The sequence below is a fragment of the Mauremys reevesii genome, linkage group 8, assembly GCF_016161935.1.
Source record: "Mauremys reevesii isolate NIE-2019 linkage group 8, ASM1616193v1, whole genome shotgun sequence".
Taxonomy (NCBI): domain Eukaryota; kingdom Metazoa; phylum Chordata; order Testudines; family Geoemydidae; genus Mauremys; species Mauremys reevesii.
Genome location: NC_052630.1, coordinates 44984153 through 45009796, shown reverse-complemented (window position 1 = coordinate 45009796; position 25644 = coordinate 44984153). Strand labels below are relative to the sequence as shown.

At 44.9% G+C, this 25644-nt stretch overlaps 1 protein-coding gene across 8 annotated transcripts in view; it reads left to right on the top strand.

Moving 5' to 3' along the window:
- DNM3 (dynamin 3) overlaps positions 1-25644 on the top strand; it is a 335748-nt gene that overhangs the window by 54095 nt on the left and 256009 nt on the right. For all 8 annotated transcript variants that reach the window (XM_039483543.1, XM_039483538.1, XM_039483539.1 and 5 more), the window contains exons 3-6: positions 11408-11557; positions 17947-18150; positions 19760-19858; positions 20790-20950. In XM_039483543.1, coding sequence (XP_039339477.1) covers positions 11408-11557; positions 17947-18150; positions 19760-19858; positions 20790-20950 — 614 coding nt within the window. The remainder of the gene's footprint in view (positions 1-11407; positions 11558-17946; positions 18151-19759; positions 19859-20789; positions 20951-25644) is intronic.

Genomic DNA, 25644 nt, shown 5'->3' with positions numbered 1-25644 from the left:
ATGCTGGAGCCAGCCCTGCTTTCTCAAGTAGAATTGCCATTCCATCTGATTTAAGACATCTGACATCCCTCATGTCCAAAGCAATCTTATCTGAAATATATATATTAAACTGTAATCATTAGATATAAAAAGAGCAAATAGATATCTATCTTTCAAGGACACAAGCAGTTAGAAAATCAGATATTTATCAACAATATCTAAAACTACAGTGTAAAGGTGAGTGAGAGTAACTGTGACTCAGATACATAAAGGCAGGCAAAAACTCTCCATCAGGCATTGGGGCTGAGATGATTAGGTCAACAGTAATATAACAGGAAGTGGGAAATAAAGCGTCCTATGAAACTTGCAGAGCTGCTATTTGGACCTCAGTCCACTGACTCCACCTACTGTTTTTGTGGATACAGCCTTCAGATGGTGGATGTGATCTCTTAAATCCAAAGCTTGCTTTCTTTCTCTCTCTCTCTCCCTCCCTCCCAGCACTTGCAAGTCTCCTCCAAATATTCTTGTGTGAATATGAGAGTGACACTTCCCCCTACACACCTCACCTGTAATATCTCTTCTCATAACAAGACGCCATCAGCCTTGAAGGATTCCTCTATGTGCTAACTCAGTGGCTCTCAAACTTTTTTACTGAGCAAGCCTCTGAGTGTGACCCCCCCCCTTATAAATGAAAAACACTTCTTAATATATTTAACGCCATTATAAATGCTGGAGGCAAAATGGGGCTTGGGGGGGAGGTTGACAGCTCGCGACCCCTCATGTAATAACCTTGTGACCCACTGAGGGATCCCAACCCCCAGTTTGAGAACCCCTGTGCTAAATAAAAATTGTCAGTTGGCATGTAACTGTTTAGCTAGGACTTTGATTACATGGAGTTCCATCTTTGGAATCTTCAAACCCCTGCATAGGTTGAGCCCACATTCTAGAAGCTTCTAGCACAAATGCCACCCACCTGCATCAATGGGTGGAGAAACTGATGGGGCCGGCGGTGAAAAGGGGACAGCTCCAGCGGCAAGGGAGGAAGATGCTTGCCAAGGAACAATAGGTAGCTCCTTCCTGGGAGTCTCTGGCACCCATTGGACAGCTGGGGGAGAGAGATGCTGACTGGTCAGCATTCCCCATCTCCCAGGATTTAGCCCTGCACAGAGGCCATGTGGAATCATTTATGCTTCGTTCCAGCACAGGAACGGTTACTCACCAACTTGCAGCAGCAGCAGTTATCATCCTCCTCAGGATGCAAAGGAAGATGGGTGAGGTTGTGGGGAGGGAGGGGTCATCCATGTGTCGTCAGGTGGCATCATTCTTAACAAAACACAGGCAGGAGACAGAACAGCTTATACGGGATCAGATTGCCCACTCAGGAATCATCTGACTCAAGGGGTTAAAGAAAAGATTTGGAAAGGGGATGTGTGGATTTATTGACTTTGGGGAAGAGCAAGTGGAGAAAGGGACAAAAAGCACAAACGAGGAAGGACAAACCCAGCAGAATGAAGGTGCCTCAAACTCTTGAGAACTGGTGCACAGCCTTTCGCATTTATACCCGTACAATTTGTGACAGGAGCCCCAAGAGATGAATTTCCTTGTTTAAGTAGCAGGACTTAATAGTGAGGGTTCATGCCACATATGTATGGGTGAGGTATGACAGAGAATTTAGGCAGAAGAGCCTGATTTACTCTGAGGTAAAATAGACAGGACCTTTGGCTGGAGAGTGATTCTTTATGGCGTTGCCCAGCTGGCATTCACGGACAGCGGGTTGCCAGTGCTAAAACCTCAGCTTCAAAATGCAGATGCAAAAGCCCATGTGTGCTTTGCGTTTAATGATGGGAAATGTTTTAATTCCCAAGGCAGGTACAAACACTGCTGTAGGAGGTGCCAGGGGTCAGCATAGTGCACTCTCCTGTTAAGAAGGGAAAGGTAGTTCCAACAGGACAGTAGGAAAGGGGGTCTTGCAAGGTCCCAGTGCTTCAGGAGTTATGGGGGGGGGGGCAATAGCCATGGAAAAGGCTCCTCCAGTTAAGATATGGGTGTAATGGAACTTGTTGTGGGACTAACCCAGGAAGACAGGTGCTGCTGATCTATGGAATGGATTTTCAGCAGGTTTTTGAATCCCTTATAAAGGCATGAGGTGCCTGTCCTGGGCAGAGAACTTGAAGTCTGTTGGAGGCTTTGAGCATATATGTGGTCATCTTTGCTCTTATGAGTTGGCAGCGGGGAGAGTGGCAGGTGAGGCCCCTTCTGGTGTATTCCAATGCCAGATTTCTTTCTCCCCTGAGTGTGGCACTAAAGAAGGTGAAGGGAGAACAAAGGCTGATCCATCACCCATCTGACTCAGGGGGCTCATTGGTAAAAGACCGTATTGATCCCCAGCTGTGTTCAGTGAGATATTTGTCATGTGACGCTGGGGTAGCCATGGTTAGGGAGTGTGGCTCTGGGGTGCTGTTGGAAGAATATGACATCAACGCTGCATTCCAGTTGCTTCCAGTGTATTCCAGGGACTTTAACCTCCTTTGGTTTCAGTTTGAGGGCCAGTAGTGTTTTGATAAAGCCATGCCCATGGGGTGCTCAGTGTTGTGTGCTGCTTTTGAAAGATTCAGCGCCAGGCTGGAGTGGGGCAGTTGTGTGTGAGACTGGCCTGCCTCATGTGGTGCACTATTGCAACGATTTCTGATTTGCAGGAGGGTTATGGACAGGCAACAGTGAGCACATGCTTCATGCATTTCAGAACCTAGCCAAGAACCTTGGGGTCCCCTGTGCCAAGGAAAAAACAGAGGGCCCTACCCAAAGTGTAATGTACCTGGGCAGCGAACTGGACACAGTTTGGGTGTCTCTAGGTTCCCTACAAACAAGGTAGAATCGATTAGGGCACTAATATGGGCTCTCAAAGGAGCAAAAACAATTACTCTGAGGGAACTACAGGTGGTCCTGGGGCTCCTGAACTTTGCACGCTGGTTGGTGGCTCCCAGTTGGGCATTTTGTGCCCGTCTGGTGTTGGCTTCTGGAGTGCAAAAACCCCATCACTTGACCAGAACGACAAGATGAATGAATAAAAGACTTAGAAGTGTGGGAAATATTCCTGGAAGAGTTTAATGGGGTTTCAATATGGCGGTCGGCCAGGTGGTTCAAAACTGAGCTGCAGGTAGTTGGATGCCTCGGGAGGCATAGGTTTTGGAGATTACTTTAAGGGAGATTGGCATGCACAGAGGTGGCCAGAAACCTCTGTGGTGCAGGGTATTACAGGGACATCACCTTTCTTGAGTTTTTTCCTATACTGGTGGCAGTCACAATTTGAGTAGCAAACTTTCAGAACAAAAAAAGTTTGGTTTCTGGTGTGACAACCAATCTGTGGCCCATATTGTAAATGGACAGTTGGCGAAGCTTGCTCGGATAATGAGGTTGGTGAGGGTTTTCGTTTTACGCTGCTTGCGGTTTAACACCCTTTTCTGTGCAGTGCATGCCCCGGGAGTGGATAATGGTGTTGCCGATGCTCTGTCTTGATTTCAGAACGACAGTTCCAGGAACTCATCCCACTGGCCAGCAAGGATCCATAGGCGATGCCTTGACAACTCTGGGTTCAAGACAGCTGTGGGACTAGTAGAGGATTCTGTTGACCGGTGGACAGCCTTACAGAGTTCAGCGAGTTTAGGCACAGGAAGGGCTTCACTATGGGTGGCCCATATCTACACCCCAGGTGGTATGATATGCAGTGTCTTTGATCCACTGCTTTGGTACCCTCTGCTATCTCTGGCCAGCTAATGGGCCTGTCCTACAGGAGTAACTTGGTGGGTTTCCCAGACAGATGTGGGCATTTCATAGTGCAGGAACTCTTAGAAGGGTGGTCGAGGAGGGATGAGCACCAAGAGGGACGACAGGTTACTCGTAACATTGAAAACCCTAACAGGATTCCAACAAGCTGTCACGCAGTCACTGGGACTATGTTCTGGAACTACTCCATATGAAGCCAGTCAGGACTCTGGGGGAGTATGCCTCCTCTCTCCGAGCATACTGTCTCCAGGGCAAGAAGCTTACACAGCTTCGACCTTCCTGGGTCTGACCTTGGAGCATTCATCATCCCCCTTCCACACAGTGTGCTTCACTCAGCGAGTCCACCTGGGCTGGGCTCGGCTCCTGGGGAAGCCAGAGGGTCCTGCACCCCAACTCTGCAGTCAGACGTGACTCTCAGCCAGCCAGTAAAACAAAAGGTTTATTAGTCAACAGGAACACAGCATAGAACAGAACTTGTTGGCTAAAAGTCACTGATTTCATGCCAAGTCCATCTTGGGGGGGGGAAGGAAGCCTCTTCTGATGCCTCAGCTACTGCTCTGACAGAGCTGAGAGGCAGGGACCAGACCTCCCGCTCTGGGAAGGCACTTGTTCATTCGGTCCCCTCAGCGCCGCAAACGACTGCGGCACGGGCACCTCACTCCTCTTCGGCACCGAGATGGGCTACAGCACCGGCACCATGTTCCTCCTCGGCACCGGCAATGACCGCGATGCCGGCAGCTCGTTCGGCACCAGCACCCAAAACGGCCACGATACTCACAGCCTGGTCAGTTTCAGCGCTAAAAGCGGCTGCGATCCCACCAGCACGCTCTGCCTCAGCAACAAAAATAGCTGCGGTGCCGACAGTGCGATCAGCCTCGGCACCGAGAAGAGCGTCGGCACCCAGCCACTCTTCTACCCACGCACCAGCAGCAGACCCCCTTCAGGGCACCTCTAACCTCAATACAGCAGGACACTCTCTGTCACTCTCTCTTACTAAAGAGCTAGAGCAGAGAGTAGGCTTAGCTCAGCCTAGGGAGCAGGAACAACAGTTGCTCACGCAAAGTGACCTTTTAGTGCCACCTGAGCCTCACTCTCCGCTCCTAGATACAGAGGACTCCTTTCTTGACCTGCCACTTTCTCCACTTGAACTGGCTTTCACCGACGGTGACCTTGAGCTACAGCAGCAAGCAGAGTTCTCCCCTCCTGCTTCTCCTCCACAGGCACCTTTACCACCTCAGGTCACGGCTCAAGCTCAGCAGCCTCAGTTTCCCTACGTTGCCCCCCCGTGGGTGATGCCTGGGTTCTCCTACCCCATGCCTTGGCCTCAGTGGTACCTGTGGCAGAATCCTCCTACCAATCATCTTCCTTCGGTGCCTCAATTTCCTGCTCCATCCACTTCCAGGGTGCCTGAGCCCCCTCCTGAGCCTGGGAGCTATGCACCATATCTGACTCTCCTAACCCTAACTCTCCATTAGCCTCAGATGAAGCCATCCTCCCTTCACCTCCACAGACCGTGGACGACTGCAAACAATTTCAAGAACTTTTCAGGAGGGTTGCACTCAGTCAGGATATCCCCTTAGAAGAGGTTCAGGAGACTCAACACAAACTCCTCAAAATCCTTCAACCGTCTGCGCCCTCGAAAATCGCACTCCCTATTAACGAAGCACTCATGGAGCCAGCTGACACTCTCTGGCAAACCCCAGCTTCTCTAGTACCAACTTACAAGAAGACCGAACGTAAATACTACGTTCCTGCAAAGGACGCAGACTTCCTATTTTCTCATCCACCACCGAACTCTCTTGTCATCGATGCAATTGCACAGCGGACCAAACACTCACAATATCGACCCACCCCACAAGACAAGGACCTTAGACGCCTTGATGTCCTGGGCCGCAAGGTTTATACATCCTCTACACTACAATTCAGGATTGCAAATTATTCTGCTCTCCTCGCCAGCTATGATTTTGATAATTTCAATAAGCTTTTCGAATTTGCCTCATACATCCCAGAGGACAGAAGAGCAGACTTCAAATCAATCCTGTCTGAGGGACAACTGATCTCCAGAACGGCCCTACAGGCGTCCTTAGACACGGCGGACACAGCAGCCCGTACCACTGCAACTGCTGTGGTTATGTGCAGATCCTCATGGCTCTCTGTGTCAAGCATTCCTAAAGAACTCCAGACCAAAGTGGAGGATCTCCCCTTTGATAAGGACAAACTCTTTTTGAAAAAAACTGATGAACTCCTCCACACCATGAAAGATTCGAGAGCGACACTGCGCACCCTGGGCATTCACCCATCTTTTCCCAGGAGATTACGATACCAACCCTACCAAAGACCACGCACACATCAGTACTATCGCCCTCAATCCAGACCATACGACACAACTAGGAATCGTACTAGACTTCCCAAACACAGACAAAATCAAAATCAAGCCACCACCTTCCGTCCACCGGGCAATAAACAACAGTTTTGAAACGTTGGTCGAGGGTCTGCACGACCAGCCCTTGATCCCACCACTTACTTCTCCATTTGACCACCACCTCCAGTATTTCCAACATGCTTGGCAGCGGATTACACAGGACCGCTGGGTCCTCGAAATAGTTCAGACTGGTTACTCCATCCCCTTCATATCCTACCCTTTCCCCTTCCCCGTCCCTCTTCAGGGACCCCTCTCACGAGCAGTTACTTCGCACAGAAGTGGCACACCTTCTGCAACTAGGCGCAGTGGAACCTGTGCCATCGCAACATCAAGGGACAGGATTCTACTCCCATTACTTTCTAACGCAGAAGAAAACCGGGGGATGGAGGCCTATACTAGACCTACGCCGACTGAACAAATTTGTGAGGACACAAAGATTCAAGATGGTCACACTGGGCACAATAATACCTGCATTGGATCAAGGGGATTGGTTTACAGCCCTCTACCTACAAGATGCTTACTTCCACATATCAATTCATCCAGCTCACAGACGCTTCCTACGATTCACAATCGGTCAGGATCATTTCCAATACAGACTTCTTACTTTCGGACTCTCCACAGCTCCAAGAGTTTTCTCCAAGACCCTAGCCGTGGTTGTGGCTCACCTGTGCAAACACGGGGTCACACTGTTCACCTACCTGGACGATTGCCTCATCAGGGGCGACTCCTATGGCGAGACACTTCAAGCCATGCGTTTCGCCATCTCCCTTTTTCACAGCCTAGGCCTCCAAATAAACATTCAAAAATCTACCCTGATACCCACGCAACAGATAGAGTTCATTGGAGCTCATCTCGACTCAACCCAGAGCAGGGCCTCACTCCCATACAACAGATTCCTCGCTATCACGCAGCTCATACGTACGCGCTCTATTCGTCCCAGGACGCAAGCAAGAATCTGCCTACAGCTCCTTGGTCACATAGCAGCTACCACCTTTGTAGTTCAACACGCCAGGCTACATATGAGATGCCTCCAGGGCTGGCTCAACTCCAGTTTCAAACCCAGCAGACACCCCTTAGGGATGCTGCTAACTCCTCCACCCCATGTTATAAATTCCCTACAATGGTGGACGAGTCCAGAAAACCTCTGCACAGGGGTTTCCTTCCAGCAACGATCCCCAACGCTCATGCTCACCACGGACGCTTCCCTGATTGGTTGGGGGGTGCATCTAGGGGAACACAGGGCACAAGGGCGGTGGTCTGCATCAGAGACACATCTACACATAAATCTCTTAGAGCTCAGAGCAGTGAGGAGAGCATGCTTTCACTTTCTTCCCCTCATAAAGAACAAATACCTGTGAGTCTTAACAGACAACATAGCATGTATGTATTACATAAACAGACAAGGGAGAGCCCGATCACATTCCCTCTGCATGGAAGCCATTCGACTATGGAATTGGTGCATACGACATCGAATACAGATCATCGCTTCCTACCTACCAGGCTGTCACAACACTACTGCCGACGCACTCAGCAGACACTTCTCGACAGAACACGAATGGGAACTGCACCCCGCAGTACTTCAACAGCTTTTCTCCCACTGGGGTATGCCGTCAATAGACCTCTTTGCCACGACCCGAAACCGAAAATGCCCCCTGTTTTGCTCCAGGGAGGGACTCGGGACTGCATCCTTAGGGGATGCATTCCTCATTCCATGGATCAACTACCTCCTGTACGCCTTCCCACCTATCCCTCTGCTACACAGGGTTCTTCGGAAGATCACGGACGACAAGGCCCAGGTCATCCTTATTGCCCCGGGTTGGCCAAGACAGATGTGGTACCCCTACCTTCTCCGCATGTCCTCCCATCACCCATGGGCTCTCCCTAACAGACCAGACCTCCTTTACCAGGACAACGGACGAGTCCTTCACCCCCAGCTCCAAAAGCTCCACCTCACAGCCTGGTTCCTTCATGGTTCCAAACCCATGAACTAGCCTGTTCCCAGCAGGTCCAATATGTCCTCTTGCACAGTAGGAGAGACTCCACTCGTAAAACCCACCTTCAGAAGTGGAGACGTTTTGCTCTTTGGTGTTCGTATAAACATTTAGCACCCATTAATGTGATCCTCCCTAACATTCTAGACTACCTCCTGAAACTGAAACAGGACGGACTCTCGCTCAGCTCCATCAAAGTGCACCTGGCGGCACTTACCACCTTCCATGAGCTATTGGATGGGTACTCACTCTTTACACACCCCACCATTAAACGCTTTCTCTCTGGCCTGCAAAATCTTTACCCTGAAATTCATCTAACAGTGGCTACATGGAATCTTAATCTTGTTCTTCATGCCCTCATGAAACCTCCATTTGAGCTGTTGGCTACCTCCTCTCACCTCCATATGTCCATGAAGGTGGCTTTCCTAGTTGCCATAACATCAGCCAGGAGAGTTGGTGAAATGAGTGCCCTCATGGCCCACCCTCCCTACACAATCTTCTCCAAAGATAAAGTCACTTTGAGACCACATCCTAAATTTCTTCCTAAGGTGGTGTCGACCTTCCACCTCAACCAACCTATATACTTACCTACTTTCTATCCCAAACCTCACAAAACTCCGCAGGACTCAACCCTGCACACTCTCGATGTCAGGAGAGCAATTGCCTTTTATTTAGAACGGACTAAACCGTTTCGCAAGTCTCCAACTCTTCGTTTCCATTGCCGAAAGATCAAAAGGCACGGCTATCTCTAAACAACGTCTATCCAAGTGGATCTCTGACTGCATCAGATCCTGTTACCATGTGAAGGATCTTCAACCACCCGACAACATTAGAACTCATTTCACTAGAGCCATGTTGGCATCCATTGCCTTCTTACACAACGTTCCCATTCCTGATATCTGCAAGGCGGTTACATGGTCATCTGAACACACGTTTGCAAAACACTATGCTCTCACGCAAGACACCACGGCAGACGCAATAGTAGGCCATACAGTACTATCTTCAGTACTCCCTGCCGCATCTCCAAAGTCCCACCAACCATAGTGGGTATTGCTACACATTCACCTAGAGTGGAGCACCCACAGGGACAGCGCTCAAAGAAGAGAAAGTTATTCACCTTGCAGTAACTGAGGTTCTTCGAGATGTGTGTCCCTGTGGGTGCTCCACTCCCCGCCCTCCTCCCCTCTACTTTGGAGTACAGAGATGACTCTCCACGGTAGAGAAGGAACTGAGGATGGTGTGGGGCGCACGCACTCAGGAAGATTCCATCTAGACGGGAGATACCATCTGAGTGTGTGCGCCCCAACCAGGCACTGCTACCGAAAATCTCCGATCGACAGCACCGGGACGCACCGTCACCTAGAGTGGAGCACCCACAGGGACACACATCTCGAAGAACCTCAGTTACTGCAAGGTGAGTAACTTTCTCTTTTTTCTAGTCTGTTTTTGAACTGAATCATCTTTACTTGCTGACTAGTTCCTATTTGGCAGTTACTTCTGCAAAAGATTTAAAGAATTGTTTTCTGATTGTAATAGTTTTTGCTATGTAATTAATGCACATCTTTGTCAAGATTACATTCGATTCTGTGTTTATGGAGACACTCGTGCAAGCAGGCTGTCTGCTTTGCTGCCAGACATAGTCAAAGGACTGGATGGAAGGTTCATAAACAAAGCACCACTTGTTCAACGCAATTTTTATTCTGTAAACCTATTTAGTCTATAACACTTCATACACACCACACGTTACATACTTCATTTAAGCATATTTCTTTAGAATTAGAGGGAGCACATGTTACTAGTTCAAGTCTCATGGTGACAATTACTAACCTAGTTAAGCACACTACATTTCATCCAATTTGCAGTATAGTAGTTGCAGAGATTTTAAATTTTGCAGATGGGGTGCTGTGTTACTAAGAGAAAAGAGGAACAAAAGGAAGCTTCTTTTAGCATCAGCTGTGTCAGTCACCCGATAGAGTAAGCAGGTTATACACTCAGTGCTAATTCTTTCAATTTTGAAATCTTTTCCTGAAAAAAATCTGATGAACCACAGTAAGATATAATTGTAGATAAGGTTGCAGAATTTCCTTTGTACCAAGGAATTCATGCATAACTCTGTCAAAATATGGGCCATTCATCAGCTTATTTTCATCCTTAAAGAGCAACCCGCCATTTTTTGGAACCAAATACTTTACAAGCTTGAATAATTTACAAATCTGATTGATCAGCTGTGATACTATATGAAATAAATCCACCTGTTCTTGTACAGCCAGTTCTAAAAAAGAATAAAAGTTGCATTGGAGTTATTTAAATTGTCAAAGGCAAACCAGAAGGTTTTAGCTAGATGATCAACAAACAAAAAAAAATTGCTGTGAAATTATGTTGCAGCATTTTTATATACACTGAATTAATTTCATTTCCCCCATCTTAGGGATAGTGGGGTTCTTGGATTCCTCCCCCCACCCCAACATACACACTTTCAAATCAGAGAGATTACAGAAGTTTACAGGGGAAGAGGTTTTTTTTTCTTTTTCATTGATGCAAAAACGGCTATTTTTTCATTTCATTTCTTTGTACAGCTGAATCATAGACTATCAGGATTGGAAGGGACCTCAGGAGGTCATCTAGTCTAACCTCCTGCTCAAAGCAGGACCAATACCCAGACAGATTTTTGCCCCAGATCCCTAAGTGGCTCCCTCGAGGATTGAGCTCACAACCCTGGGTTTAGCAGGCCCATGCTCAAACCACTGAGCTATCCCTGAGCCAATAACATTTATTAGTGAGAAAATGACTTAGGGAAGATTCAAGAAACAGACTTTAGTACTGATACATGTTGCTTTCCAGTAATCATGGTTCTCAATCCAGCTACTGTAGTCTCAATTGCTCTGTATTAGCAAGTTTTTTTTATTTTTTCACAATCTGCTCCTTATTCTGTTAATTTAAATTATATTTAGTCAATCCCTTCTTTATGCTGTTATTCCAGAGGATCAGGTGCCAAAGATAAAAGTAATGAATTGTAAACTTTTTTTTTTTAAGCAAACCTTTCCATTCTGGGCTATTTTCATCTGTAGGAACTCTGCCTACACTGTTTGATCACCCACCTAACTTGTTTCCTGTGATCCTCAATGACTTCAACATGCTTTTCTAGATAACTGTCTAGAGAACACAAAGGATGTGTCTTGTAATCTTCAAAATCTTTTGTGATATGTAAAGAGGCTATTGATGTTTGTTACAGAATATGCGGAGTTCCTACACTGCAAAGGGAGGAAGTTTACAGATTTTGATGAGGTTCGTCAAGAAATTGAAGCAGAAACAGACAGAGTGACGGGACTGAATAAAGGCATTTCTTCAATTCCTATTAATTTAAGAGTGTATTCCCCACATGGTAGGTAAAGTCATTCTACTCTTTATTCATGTAACGAATATTATATATTCTGTTTGTTCTCATCACTTGACCAAAACATTCCAGAGAGAGACTATTGCTAAAATTGACTTCGAATGAAAGTTTTGAGGATGTATAATTCATGTAACAGTATATGTTCCGAAAAGGCTTCCTTTTGTTAGATTACTCCCTTTCCTGACCTTTCAACCCTATCTATGCGAGGAAAGTGACTTATTGTAGACAATGGATTGTCATCAACTGGCATAGAAAACTTTTTGATCCGGAGATCCCAAAGCACTTTTATAAATGTTAAGTACAGTGAAACCCCGCTATAACGCGATGTTTGGGGTCCAAAAACTTCCATTGCACGAAATGCGGGGTCGCAGTATAGCGGGGTTTCAAGCCAGTCAGTTTGTCAGTGGTCCCCAACGCGGTGCATTGATGTGCGCTGCCTAGTGCCCCTAGTGCCCAGCAGGGGAGAGGAGCCGCGGCCACCCACCTGCCGGGGACAGAGAACTCTGGGGCTGCGGGCGCTGGTGCTCTCTGTCCCCGGCAGGCGCGGGGCCGCAGCTTCTCTTGAAGCCGGAGAGAAGCCGCGGCCCCGCACCTGCCGGGGACAGAGAGCACTGGCGCCTGCAGCCTCGGCATTCTTTGTCCCCGGCAGGTGCAGGGCTGCAGCTTCTCTCCCCTGCCATGGTGTTGGGGACCACTGGTACAGTACTGTATTATGCCTTAAAGGGGAGCCAACCTATGATCGCGTTATATGCGATGTCGTGTTATGGTAGGGCGCGTTATTGCGAGGTTTGACTGTATTTAGCTCCATTATAAATTTGTAGTTGTTAAAAATATCACTTCGATATCCCAAGACAATGCCTTTGATCTACTTAAGTTTTGATAAACTTAGGCATCGTAGGAACTTGTTGTTACAGCAAATACTGCTCTTGTTTTAATATTCTCTTCAGTGGGAGTGTGTCAAACTGCTCTATGTGGCATGGTTGCCACCAATATAGACCAGATAGCATTGACTTCTCATGTGTCAGGTAGCTGGCAACCAATCTGGAGAAAATATGATTCCTCAGTTGTTTTCTCTTTTGCACATTTAAAACAACTTATGCTGTTTGCTGAGGTGCCATCTTTTCAGTCTGCATCAATCCATATCATCTTGATCATGAACTGAAGAGCAAAATAATAGAAGTAGGGGAGAATAAGAAGAAGGTGTTTTATCTATAATCGATCTTTCCAGTCTTCCATAGTGGGTTCATTCTGTACTTGTGGCCCTGGACCTTGCTTCAGTCTTGCATGGGCCTGCCATAGCCTGTGGGAGCAGGGCTCAACTGTGTGACCATGATTCATAGCTCCCCAGTGGAACAAGCTGATTCTCTGGATATCTGGAAGAGAAATCCGAGCAAGAAGAAAGTTGGCAGTTACCACCCAAGGAACAGATCTTGGAGTCACTGTGGATAGTTCTTTGAAAACTTCTGCTAAATGTGCTGCAGCAGTCAAATAGGCTAACAGTATTCTAGAAAGTGTTAAGAAATGGATAGAAAATAGCATCAAGAATATCATAGTGTCACTATATAAATACATGGTGTGCCTAGGCCTTGAATATTGTGTCCAGTTCTGGTAGTCCAATCTCAAAAAGGATATAGTGGAACTGGAAAAGGTTCAGCAAAGGGCAACAAAGATGATCATAGATGTGGAACAGCTTCCATATGAGGAGAGACTAAAAAGATTAGGGCTGTTCATCTTAGAAAAGAGACAACTTGGATTCACCAAGGGCAAGTCATGCCTGACCAATCTGATTTCCTTCTATGATGAGATAACTGGCTCTGTGGATATGGGGAAAGCAGTGGACGTAATATATCTTGACTTTACAAAGCTTTTCATACGGTCTCCCACAGTATTCTTGCCAGCAAGTTAAAAAAGTATGGATTGGATGAATGGACTATAAGGTGGATAGAAAGCTGGCTAGATTGTCGGGCTCAACGGGTAGTGATCAATGGCTCCATGTCTAGTTGGCAGCCAGTATCAAGTGGAGTGCCCCAGGGGTCGGTCCTGGGGCCGGTTTTGTTCAACATCTTTATTAATTATCTGGATGATGGGATAGATTGCACCCTCAGCAAGTTCACAGATGACACTAAGCTCGGGGGAGAGGTAGATATTCTGGAGGGTAGGGCTAGAGTCCAGAGTGACCTAGAGAAATTGGAGGATTGGGCCAAAAGAAATCTGATGAGTTTCAACAAGGACAAGTGCAGAGTCCTGTACTTAGGATGGAAGAATCCCATGCACTGCTACAAGCTGGGGACTGACTGGCTAAGCAGTAGTTCTGCAGAAAAGGACCTGAGGATTACAGCGAATGGGAAGCTAGATATGAGTCAGCAGTGTGCACTTGTTGCCAAGAAGGCTAACGGCATATTGGGCTGCATTAGTAGGAGCATTGCCAGCAAATCAAGGGAAGTGATTATTTCCCTCTATTCGGCACTGGTGAGGCCACATCTGGAGTATTGCTTCAGTTTTGGTCCCCCCCACTACATAAAGGATGTGGAGAAATTGGAGAGAGTCCAGCGGAGGGCAACAAAAATGATCAGTGGGCTGGGGCACATGACTTACGAGGAGAGGCTGAGGGAACTGGGCTTGTTTAGTCTGCAGAAGAGATGAGTGAGGGGGGTTTTGATAGCAACCTTCAACTACCTGAAGGGGGATTCCAAGGCAGTTCTCAGTGGTGGCAGATGACAGAACAAGAAGCAATGGTCTCAAGTTGCAGTGGGGGAGGTCTAGGTTGGATGTTGGGAAACACTATTTCACCAGGAGAGTGGTGAAGCACTGGAATGGGTTACCTAGGGAGGTGGTGGAATCTCCATCCTTAGAGGTTTTTAAGTCCCGTCTTGACAAAGCCCTGGCTGGGATGATTTAGTTGGTGTTGGTCCTGCTTTGAGCAGGGGGTTGGACTAGATGATCTCTTTAGGTCTCTTCCAACCCTAATCTTCTATGAGTCTATGAACTGGGCGGGATATGAGAGAGGTCTATAAAATCATGAATGGTGTGTAAACAGTGAATATAGAAGTGTTGTTTATGCTTTCATCCAATACAAAAACTGGGGGTCATCGAATGAAATTAATAGGCAGCAGGTTTAATACTCACAAGAGGAAGTATTTTTTCACACAGCTAACCTGTGGAACTCATTGTCATGGGATGTCGTGATGGCCAAAAGTATAATTGGATTTAAAAAACAACTGGATAAAGTACATGGAGGATAGATCAATCAATGGCTATTAGCCAAGATGATTAGGGATGCAACCCCATGCTCTGGGTGACCCTAAACCTCTGACTACCAGAAGCAAGGAGTGGAAGATGGGTGGATCACTCTGTGATCACTCTGTAATCACCCTGTTCTGTATGCACCCCCTGAAACTCTGGTACATGCCTCTGTTGGGCAAGATGGACCCTAGTCTGACCCAGTATGGTATCTCTTGTGTTCTTATGGGATCTTCTGCCTGGAGTTTTGGTGTATTTCCAGTGGGGTAATCCAGTGGGCCAACTCCCCCATCCCCATTTTTCTGGCTCCCAGCAGCTGGTGAGCTCACTGTCTCCAAGTTGATCCTATGGGAGGGGTGTGTGGTAGGATCAAAATATGAATATGCCTTCTCTCTTTTTCCTCTGCCACACACAGATCTTCTCACTCTGATAATTTCCTGCCCCTGTGAATGGTCAGATTAGCTATGACAAAATTCCAGCTCCTGCAAATATCATGGCATTGATGCATGCTCATCTGGTTGGGCCACACTGCAGTGGTTTCTTACCTGAACCTTTGTGGGGAACGGAAGAGAAATGTATTGACCTTCCTTAAGGTACTCTCACTTCTGTTCAAGTGGGCTGAGGAAAAACCTGGGATCTTTAAAAGCTCTGCTTGTTTCAGACTTACTCTTCCTTTAGGCATACTGATTAAGCAGGGCTAAAATACACCTGGGAGAATGGGAAATCACAAAAGTGTTTGACTCGCTTCCAAGACATGACTGTCAATAAACCTATCCACTCCCATCTCTATCACCTGCTTCACAGGTATGGATGTCTAAAAGTCTTGTCTTAAGCTCTTTTATTTTTGCAGTCTTCTGGATTTGGGAAACAGCCTGTGCCATCTCACCTCTGCTCCTAAAATGGGTAGTCATAAGGAAAAAGAGATAGACATGGATGCTTCTTGATCCTAACTGCCCAAATGTCTGAGAAATATTCTGCACTTCTCATACAGTTGGGAGTGCATGTTGGTGTTGGTTAGTGGTTTTGCCATTTATCTGAAAAAGGAAGTGGGAGTTAGAGGCATGATGAGCAGCTGAGCCCACTGGGTGGGGACAGGAAGTTCTGCCCATCGCTATGTAAGGAATTGGCAGCCTTTAAAGCTCTTCAGTGATGGTTCATCCTGACTCATGCTGGAAGCACAAAATACAAGAGTGTGAATCTATTACAACTTTTTACCTGTAAACTTTCTCAGTAATCTTTATCACAAGCTTTCTAAGGGAGAAAGCTTCTAGGTATTTCCTCTTCTACTAGGTCCAGTTCAGCCTCCAACTTGCTCCCCGCCCAGTTTCCTCGGAACGCTAAAACTTCAGAATCTTTTCATTAGAACAGTGGCCTCCATCTTGGGCCAGCCAAGGAGAAAATTCCATTGTAAACTTTTTAGAGCCATCACCTGTTGTTCCATCAACACATTCCTTAAGCACCACTGCCTGGATCCCAACCCATCAGCCAGCAAAGCTTTCTATCAGTTGGTGCTTCGGGCAGTTCTGCCTCAGAAATCCAAGAGCTGCTTTTCTCAAGGAGAGTCAGTGTAAGCTTTTAGAGGCTAGGCTGGATCTTGTCTCCCTCTCCCTCCCACCTCTTCTTGGTGCTCCGGTAGTTGCAGGGCACTTCTAGTTAGATTTGTGGTTTATACCAGGGACAGTCCTCTCACAACAAAACAATTTTTTCATACCTGCTAAATGTTTTCTATTGTGGGACTCCACCAGTATAAACACCTGCTCAGGATGCTCCAGCTGCGAAGGAACTCAGAAAAATAGCTAGAGCTTGGTGTACCATTTAGACTAGCGCTGGATTTTCAATTTGGGAAGCTGGCAGCTGAGAAGCCTGCTTGGAGGATGATCAGATGAGGACTGTGTGTGAAAATTCATCTTTCAGATGGACTGCCACCTGACTAATTGATAGGTAAGATGGGAATATCCCATGGTCACTACTGATATTGGCACACCACGGATAAATGGGAGAAAAACAAGTTTTACTTGCGCTAAGATCCTAATCAGTTGCACATATACAAAATGGGAAATGACTGCCCAGGAAGGAGTACTGCAGAAATGGATCAGGCCCTGGGGGTCATACTGGATCACAAGTTAAATATGAGTGAACAGTGTAACACTGTTGCAAAAAAGCAAACATCATTCTGGGATGTATTAGCTGGAGTGTTCTAAACAAGATACGAGAAGTAATTCTTCTGCTCTACTCCACACTGATTAGGCTTCAACTGGAGTATGATGGCCAGTTCTGGGTGCCACCTTTCAGGAAAGATGTAGACAAATTCTGGAAAGTCCAGAGGAGAGAAATAAAAATGATTAAAGGTCTCAAAAACATGACCTATGAGGGAAGATTTGACAAAAATATTGGGTCTGTTTAGTTTGTAGAAGTGAATACTGAGAGGGGACATAACAGTTTTCAAGTACATGAAAGGTTGTTACAAGGAGGGGGGGTGGAAAAATTGTTCTTGTTAACCTCTGAAGATAGGACAAGAAGTAATGGGCTTAAATTGCAGCAAGGGTGGTTTAGGTTGGCCATTAGGAAAAATTTCCTAACTTTCAGGGTAGTTAAGCACTAGAATAAATTGCCTCGGGAGATTGTGGAGTATCCATCATTGGAGATTTTTAGGAGCAGGTTAGACAAACACCTGTCAGGGATGGTCTAGATAATACTTAGTCCTGCCATGAGTGCAGGGGACTGGACTAGATGACCTCTCGAGGTCCCTTCCAGTCCTATGATTCAGGATGTCCAACATGGGCACAACTCTTTGAAAATTCTGCCTTTAATGTTTAATTATGATCTTACAGATATACAATAGGAGGGTGATTGTGCCAAACAATGTAATTAGTAGGTTATGACAAGCAGTTCCAAACTGGAACAAAACCAAACTTCATAATGTTGAAATCTTCTGTGACATGGAATTGCCAATCTTGGCACAGCTCTAGTTGTGTGTGCTTATAAAATAATGTTCAAAAGCCTTTGAAAATTGATACATCTACAGTATTTGAATTATGGCTCCCCCTAGAACTTCAGACTTGGATCATCTTTTTATTCTCTTTAGCTGTGTAAAGTGTTAACAAGAAGCCTTTTGGTCTTATGCCCTTTCTCTTTAGTGCTAAGCCTGACCCTTGTTGATTTGCCTGGAATCACTAAAGTGCCAGTAGGGGATCAACCTCCAGATATAGAGCAACAGATCAGAGATATGATTATGCAGTTTATTTCTCGTGAAAACTGTCTGATCCTGGCTGTGACTCCAGCCAACACTGATCTTGCCAACTCAGATGCATTGAAGTTAGCTAAAGAAGTAGACCCTCAAGGTAAGTGTGAGTGGATGTAAACCTTTCCTGCTTTCAGATACCATTGATGAAAATATATCTTATAGTTTACTGTGGTGAATCATGCATTTAAAAGTGCAAGAAAACTCATTACTCATAACTAAAAGTTTTGTACTGATTTCAACATTAGAAGAATAGGAATTCTGCTCATGCAGCATAATTCAATAACTTGTATTATCAACGGAAGTCTAAAAGTAACCAGTGTATGGTAATTTGAGTGAAGCATGAAATATACCTAATTGGAAATTCTTGTGACAGGGCCTCTGCCAGCCGAAGAGTCTGTATCGCATCTTATACCATGGGGCCTTGATGCTGATTGGGGTGCCTGGGTGCTACTGTACTATAAATGTTCGAATGATGTTTGTTTTCTTGGCATGCCTTGCTGACTGATGTGACTGTGTAATAAATCAACACATACAGCAGGAGTAAATGCAATTTGTCTTTGCAATGTAATAACACAGTGGTTCTCAACCAGGGGTACACGTACCCCTGGGGGTACTCAGAGTTCAACAAGGGGGTACATCGACTCCTCTAGATATTTGCCTAGTTTTACAACAGGCTACGTAAAAAACACTAGCGAAGTCAGTACAAACTAAAATTTCATACAGACAATGACTTGTTTATACTGCTGTATATATTACACACTGAAATGTAAGTACAATATTTATATTCCAATAGATTTTAGATTTATATGGTAAAAATGAGAATGTAAGCAGTTTTTCAGTCCTGTGACACTTTTTTGTATTTTTATGTCTGTTTTTGTAAGCAAGTAGTTTTTAAATGAGATGAAACTTGGGGGTACACCAGAGAAATCAAACTCCTGAAAGGAATACAGTAGTCTGGAAAGGTTGAGAACCACTGTAATAACATAATGTGCTGCCACCTGGTGGATTAGAATTCAAGAGTCTGACTTGGTAGAGTTGGGAGCATTTTGTATTACTGAAAGAGGCCCCCACTCCCCGCCAATTCAAAAGAAATGCTGACAGGCTCAAGAGAGCCATGTTCATCTTTTGCCTGGTGGGGCTGTGACTACATTACCTTGAGAGTGAGTAATGCAAATTTAAAAAACAAAAAAGTGGGTGTGGAGTCCAAAAGGGGCTTGATAGACTAATGGAAAAAGGGAAAGACTCTGTTACCACAGTGGGAACTATAGTGCTAGCAGTCAGTGCTAGCATGCAAGCTCCCCTGCCTCACTATCTGGCACACCTTAATTGATTCCTGTACCTGGCTCTGTGTATGGTCGATAGGCCCAAACCGACTTCTACTATCTCATTTATCAGCTGTTGGCTCTGTGCATGTGGGTGGTGGATGGACTGACCTGGCTCCCTGCTCCCACCCTGAGTCTGGAATGGACAGGTGTTTTTTTTTTTTTTTTTAATACAAAAACCCAAAAAACTAAAATGATAGATTAAAGATGCAGTTCTCTTGCATTAAGCTCCATTGCAAATCCATAGGAATAGTGAGAAAATACTCAGTTCTTCCCTACCAAGTAAACTCAGTATTAGAGAGTAAGATTTAATTAATTGGTTTTCTCAGCATAAATGATATTTTACTATTTTTTTGGGGTGTGTGTGGGCGGTTGGCGATGCAGGCCTGAGAACCATTGGTGTAATTACAAAACTGGATTTGATGGATGAAGGAACTGATGCAACAGAGATTCTGGAGAACAAGTTGCTCCCTCTTCGTAGAGGTAAGAATATTAAGCTCCATGTACCAATTGCTTCTATAGCAAAGTGGTGATGAGGAAGGTAGGCATTTGGTAAATTAACAGAAGATTGGTTTTAATGGAGTGCTTGGTTAGAAAATCTCTGCAGCTGACCTTCAGATTACAGTAGAGATTGTGCTCATAGCCTTTATCATCCCGTTAAGCTGTGAAAAAGTAAATGTAAGAGGAGATGGTGCCCAAAATGCACAATAAGGCGAGGGGGGGAGAGGGGGGATCAACTAAGACCTCAGAACAGGTTGGATGAGGTGTAATGAGAAATATGAGTTTAAGTTACCTGCATATTTCCTTTTCTGTGACAATGTCTGTTGTTCCTCGCAATGTGTGGGAGTGCCTTGATGCAGTCTGGAAGCAGCCGCTGGATCTTTGATAATGTCACTGCAGTCTAAGCTCTGCCCCTTTCCAAAAGCTTTTCAGATGATTGTTTATAGAGCTAGAGAGACATGTTCATTTCCACCATTAGAATAATACAAAAGTAATATTGAAATCTAACTAGTTTCACCAGGTAGATCAGTCCCCTTTTTCTTTTCTCAACACCCCAGAAAACAAACCAGCCAGAGAGGGATCAGACCAGAAGACAGGAAAGTCAATATCAAGACCTCCTATTTTCTTATCTTGTTTGTTACCCTTCTGCCACATCCTCCTCTTATTCCCTTGTGGCGTGCAAGTCACTCTTGTGATGCCAAATCAGTGCAAGTGATATTGTCTCCCCATTTAAACCTGCTTTCCCACCAGCTTATCCCCAATATTTAACTTACACCACCATTTCAGTCATCAATGAATTTGAACCAATGACTTCCATGGAATATGTGCCCATATACGCTAAGCCAAACGAGCATGTACACTGCACTGTGGGGAATAACAGTATTGACTTAGAGTTGTTTTGATCTCATTTTAGGGTATATTGGAGTTGTAAACAGAAGTCAGAAAGACATTGATGGGAAGAAGGATATTAAGGCAGCCATGCTGGCAGAAAGGAAATTCTTCCTTTCCCATCCAGCTTACAGGCATATGGCAGACCGGATGGGAACACCATATCTGCAGAAAGTTCTAAATCAGGTACAAGCAAATGTGAAAAAGTAAGTAAGTGTGTGTGTGTGTGTGTGTGTGTACAGGACCAATAAAAAATGCTATATTAAAATCACTGAATCACGTGCACTGCAACATTCTTTCCTATTCATAACACTGTATTTTCCCCAACATATCACAGGCAAAAGAGTGGATTGTGTATGAAACTCACTGCAATGAGTACAGGAATCAATCTTCCCTGTCGCCTTGCCAGTGTATTGCAGGAGTCACTCTGTTGAAGTCAGTGAAGTTTAAATCATTGTGCTAGACATACATTACCAAGAATGGTGACCCTTTTGTTTAAATTCATTCCCACCTCTTTCATGTTACTCTCAAGCATCAGAACATCATTTGGACTCATTATACTGACCTCTGTTTTTTTTTAAGCAGCCTAGCATGAAAACATGATTCATAACATATTCTGTGATTTAAAGTTCCCAAAGAAGAAAACTCTAGGCAGTCCATCTGACCCTAGATAAAGAACGCATTTGCCTGTCTCCCTCAGTGTGTTACTTCAGGTTAAGGATTAGATTATGGCACTAGCCACAACCCTGTATAAGGGGTAATATGGAGCTAGAAGGTACCCCAAGGAGGGCTGGGGTGGGTTGGCGAGGGTTGGAATTGTCCCCCCAGAAGACACAATTGCTCCATGGAACACAATGGGTGCTCATGCTGCACCTTTGTTTGGTCTCTGGGGCAGTGAATAGGGGTGCAGGGTCTTAGCCCTGTCTCCTCATCTCCATTGAGGTGATTTTTTACCTCAAGGGAACACAGAGCAATTCTTGAGATTGGTTGAAGTCTCTGAATATCCCCAGGAGAACAGTATGGTAGATCACACCTTCCTCCAGCTGGGAAACTAGAGGCTGATCCATTTGTCACCCACCTGAACAAGAAACTATCAATGTACTATTCTGCCAGGGGATACTTTCTCCATCCACAGTGGAGGGGAGTCTGGAAACCATTTACCACTACCTCTGGTTGCAAAGGTACTGACCAAGCTCAGGGCCAAGGGTTGACTGAACTTGATAACCTTCTTTTGGCTGAGACAGATGGTTCTCAGCCCAGTTGTGGATGATATTGGCTTATCCAATGGAATGGGAACCAGGCAGTCTTTTGATAGTGTAATTCTCCAGAGGCATGATGTTTCTTAGCAAATGTCTCAAGTCTTCCTGGTTTATCCAAAAGAGTCTACTAAAAGGGTTTAAAATCATAAAGGTTTGTTATTTAGTGTGTGTGTGTGGCCCCACATGGATCCCTTTATAACTGGTCACTTCCTCTGGGCACCATCCTTCCCTTTCCTCAAAAATTCAACCAAACTAATTGTCTGCTAGATTTAAAGACAGATGCCATTCATGTGAATTTTGGCAACTCTCTTGGACTACCATGAATTTGTTGAAAGGTAAACTAAGTCTCTCTTCAGCAACTTGTTATCAGGCTAATGTGAGCATATTGATTTTGACACCCCCTATTTAAAAAGTCTTATGTTGTTGGATATTAATATAACCCTGACAAAACTGATGGTACCTCTTTTTGAGCAACTCATTTCCTACGAGCTCAAATTTCCTACATTGGCTAGTTTATTTCCATGTCTATGCCTCTTAGGTATACATTAAGAATAGGAATGGAAATAACCTTGAGAAAGTTAAGGCAGAATAGTGACGGGTCATCATAGTAGGGGACGACCAGCGATGAGATAGATGGATAGTCACTGGAAGGTTAGCTGCTGAGAGTTCCAAGTTAGTGATGGATCGTGAAGGCTTCTGATAATTCTGCTATGATGTCACTGATATTTAGGCATGAATAAGTGGATTTATTACGTGCTTACCGTATTTTCCGGCGTATAAGATGACTTTCTATACTAAAAAACAACCCCCAAAAATCAGGGGTCGTCTTATACGCCGGGTATAAACAGCGGGCAGCCCAGAGCCCTCTGATTCCCGGCCGCGGCTGGGATTTAAAAGGCTCTGTGCTCCCCGCCGCAGCGGGCAGCCCAGAGCCCTCTGACTTCCCGCCGCGGCTGGGATTTAAAAGGCTCTGGGCTCCCCCCCCCCTCAGAAGGGGGGGGTCGTCTTATACGGTGAGTATAGGCCAAAACCTATGTTTTAACTGTAAAATTAGGGGGTCGTCTTATACGCCCAGTCGCCTTATACGCCAGAAAATACGGTAATTCTGCAGAGGGTTGTAGAGGGTGAGTGAACTACAGGTTCTAGTGACTGATCGACCTCATATCAAGTTTGAAAAGGATAAGATGGTGCTCTCAATGCATTCCTAAATTCCTTATTGAAAGCAGTGTCAGAGTTCTAACTTAATGAGCCGATCATCTTGCCAATGTTCTTCCCACTTCTGCCTGCGCATCTCAGTGAAACTTTTCCCAGGTTCAGTGTCACAAGGTTCTTGGCTCTTTATTTAGAGAAGAGTAAGGGCCTTAGAAAATCCACCTGGTTCTTTGTTTCCTTTGACTTCAGTTGACAGGTGCCATTAACTGCTGCTATTTCCGAGAGGAACAAGAATAAATGGCTGGCATTTCTCACTACAGTAACTTGGCAGGCCTGCAATCTGATGGCTGTGTTGAGGCATGTTCTGTTTGGGTTAGAGCAACCTCTAGAGAGGAATACCAGGTCAGTTTATCTGTGATACAGAACCTATTTCTGAGACAGGGTGGAAGAACTCTCATGCATCCTACAGGGTTGCTTTTGTTTGGAATGTTTTTGTTTTGGTCACTTTTTTTTTTTTAGGTTAAAATAGTTAAACTTCTCATTATTGTAGGGAGGTATCTAATCACCTCCAAGTTACTTTATTTTACTTACCAGTAATTAATTAAAATTCGTCTGAGTTGGCTACTTCACAAAAACACAGTCTGCTATGCCCCTCGGTATTCATCGTTGGACTTCTGTGGGGTTTTATTTGAATGGAAGGGGTTATGCTGTAGAGATCCATATAAGTACCATTCATATGAAGCATGTTGTTATTACACGTGCTGGTGCCTGTGCTTATCTGCTTGAAATTTAAATGTCTCTGGATCCACAAGGTGGTGCTCAAATGAAACTCCAGAGTGTGATTCTATGAGGAAAATAGCTCACTGAACTCTGTTTACAGGTTTTTCTGAACAATAATTTATTCCTGTTTTGTTTTAGAGGGAGAAATAATAGAGGATTTATTTATAACATAGATTCAAAAAAACCTTCTGCCCTTAACCAATGAGCTGTGGTTATTTGCATATGATCTGTTACATCTTCGTCCATTAAAAATGGAAGACCCTCCCATCCATCACTTGGACAAATAAGAAATGCACTAGTAACTTCTCTTGTTAGTAGCTTCTTCTGTTGGGTGTTTATAAAATTAGGACACTGTGAGATACAAAATCAAACCAAACTTGCACCTTTCCAAATTGCTAGATTTGGTGATGTTTGGAGTGTGATGAGAGGTCAGTTAGTGTAAAGATGAAAACCAACTGAAGTAATTCTTGACCTTTGCCAGATATTGATTGGACATTATATATAGCAACCACCTCCTCCTTCCTGATTTTTTATTCATCTTTCTGCCCCTGAAGCCAGTACACTTTACTTTGTGAATACAGTATCGTATTTATTTGTTTCATCGTTACTATTGACTTGTTTCAGACATGCCACAAAACACATTAAAATATTTTAAATTATCATTCTTCTTACAGAGCATCAAAAATGTGCTTGGAACTGTACAAAACAGAAGTGGTCCATGGCCCAGTGAGTTTACGGTTTAATTAGACATTGATAGTACAGGTCTTACCACAATACATATGGAAACTATAAATGAGCAAAGGTCAGGCCTTCATGCAGTCAGTGAGTTTTGTTTGTGAATTTGTTTTCCCGCTTTGCTTCCTGCTTTTCCGGTCTCCAGTGCTTTCAGGATTGCCAATGAAAGTCAAGATAAAGTGATATAAGGCAACATTTTTTCCCCCATATAGCTGTTGGTACTAAAAGCATCTAAACTGTATGTTAGAGGGCTTTCTCTTCACCCTCTCCCCGTGTTCTTGTCATGCAGACAGAGAGCAGAAGACCAGAAGTCCGAAGTGCAGACAATGTGATAGCTCTACACACCGGCAGAGTCTGTGTCCTAGTGTTCTATTCCTAGATCTGATGCTGCAGAGCCTTGCCTGCATCTCCATTCTCCATTCCCCGGTCTTTCCTTCTCCTTCTTAGCAGGCCCAAATATAACTGCAATACACACCTACAGTCCCACTGGGAAGGGTATGGAGTGAGGTTGTGCTGCGGTCAGGGATGGGCATTTCTTTGGTCTTTTAATGTTTTATACCTTCCCCCCCCCCAAGCCCCTTTGCCCCTCCTGACTGGTTGCTTGACTTTGCCTTGAGATACGGGTTGAGGCAGTCTTAAAGTGTGCACTCGAGTAACACTTTAACTGCTTTATCTGTTCCTATTGTACTAACAAATCCATCTGACTAGGCAGAAGCAACATACACAGTTTTTGTCCTTTGTTTACACATATTAGTATAAGATACAAGAGTATCAAAAAGTCAAACCCAAAATTCTATCCCAGGCTAACAAACAGACCTATATACTAACACTGTAGAACAGTGGTGCCTGCTTTAGCCTGAGGGGCAAACATTATCTTAAAAAGACCCAGAGGCTCCAGTGTTGGCGCAGTTCCTCTACCCTGTTCAGTTCTCTTTTCACAAAGAGAGAAGAAAT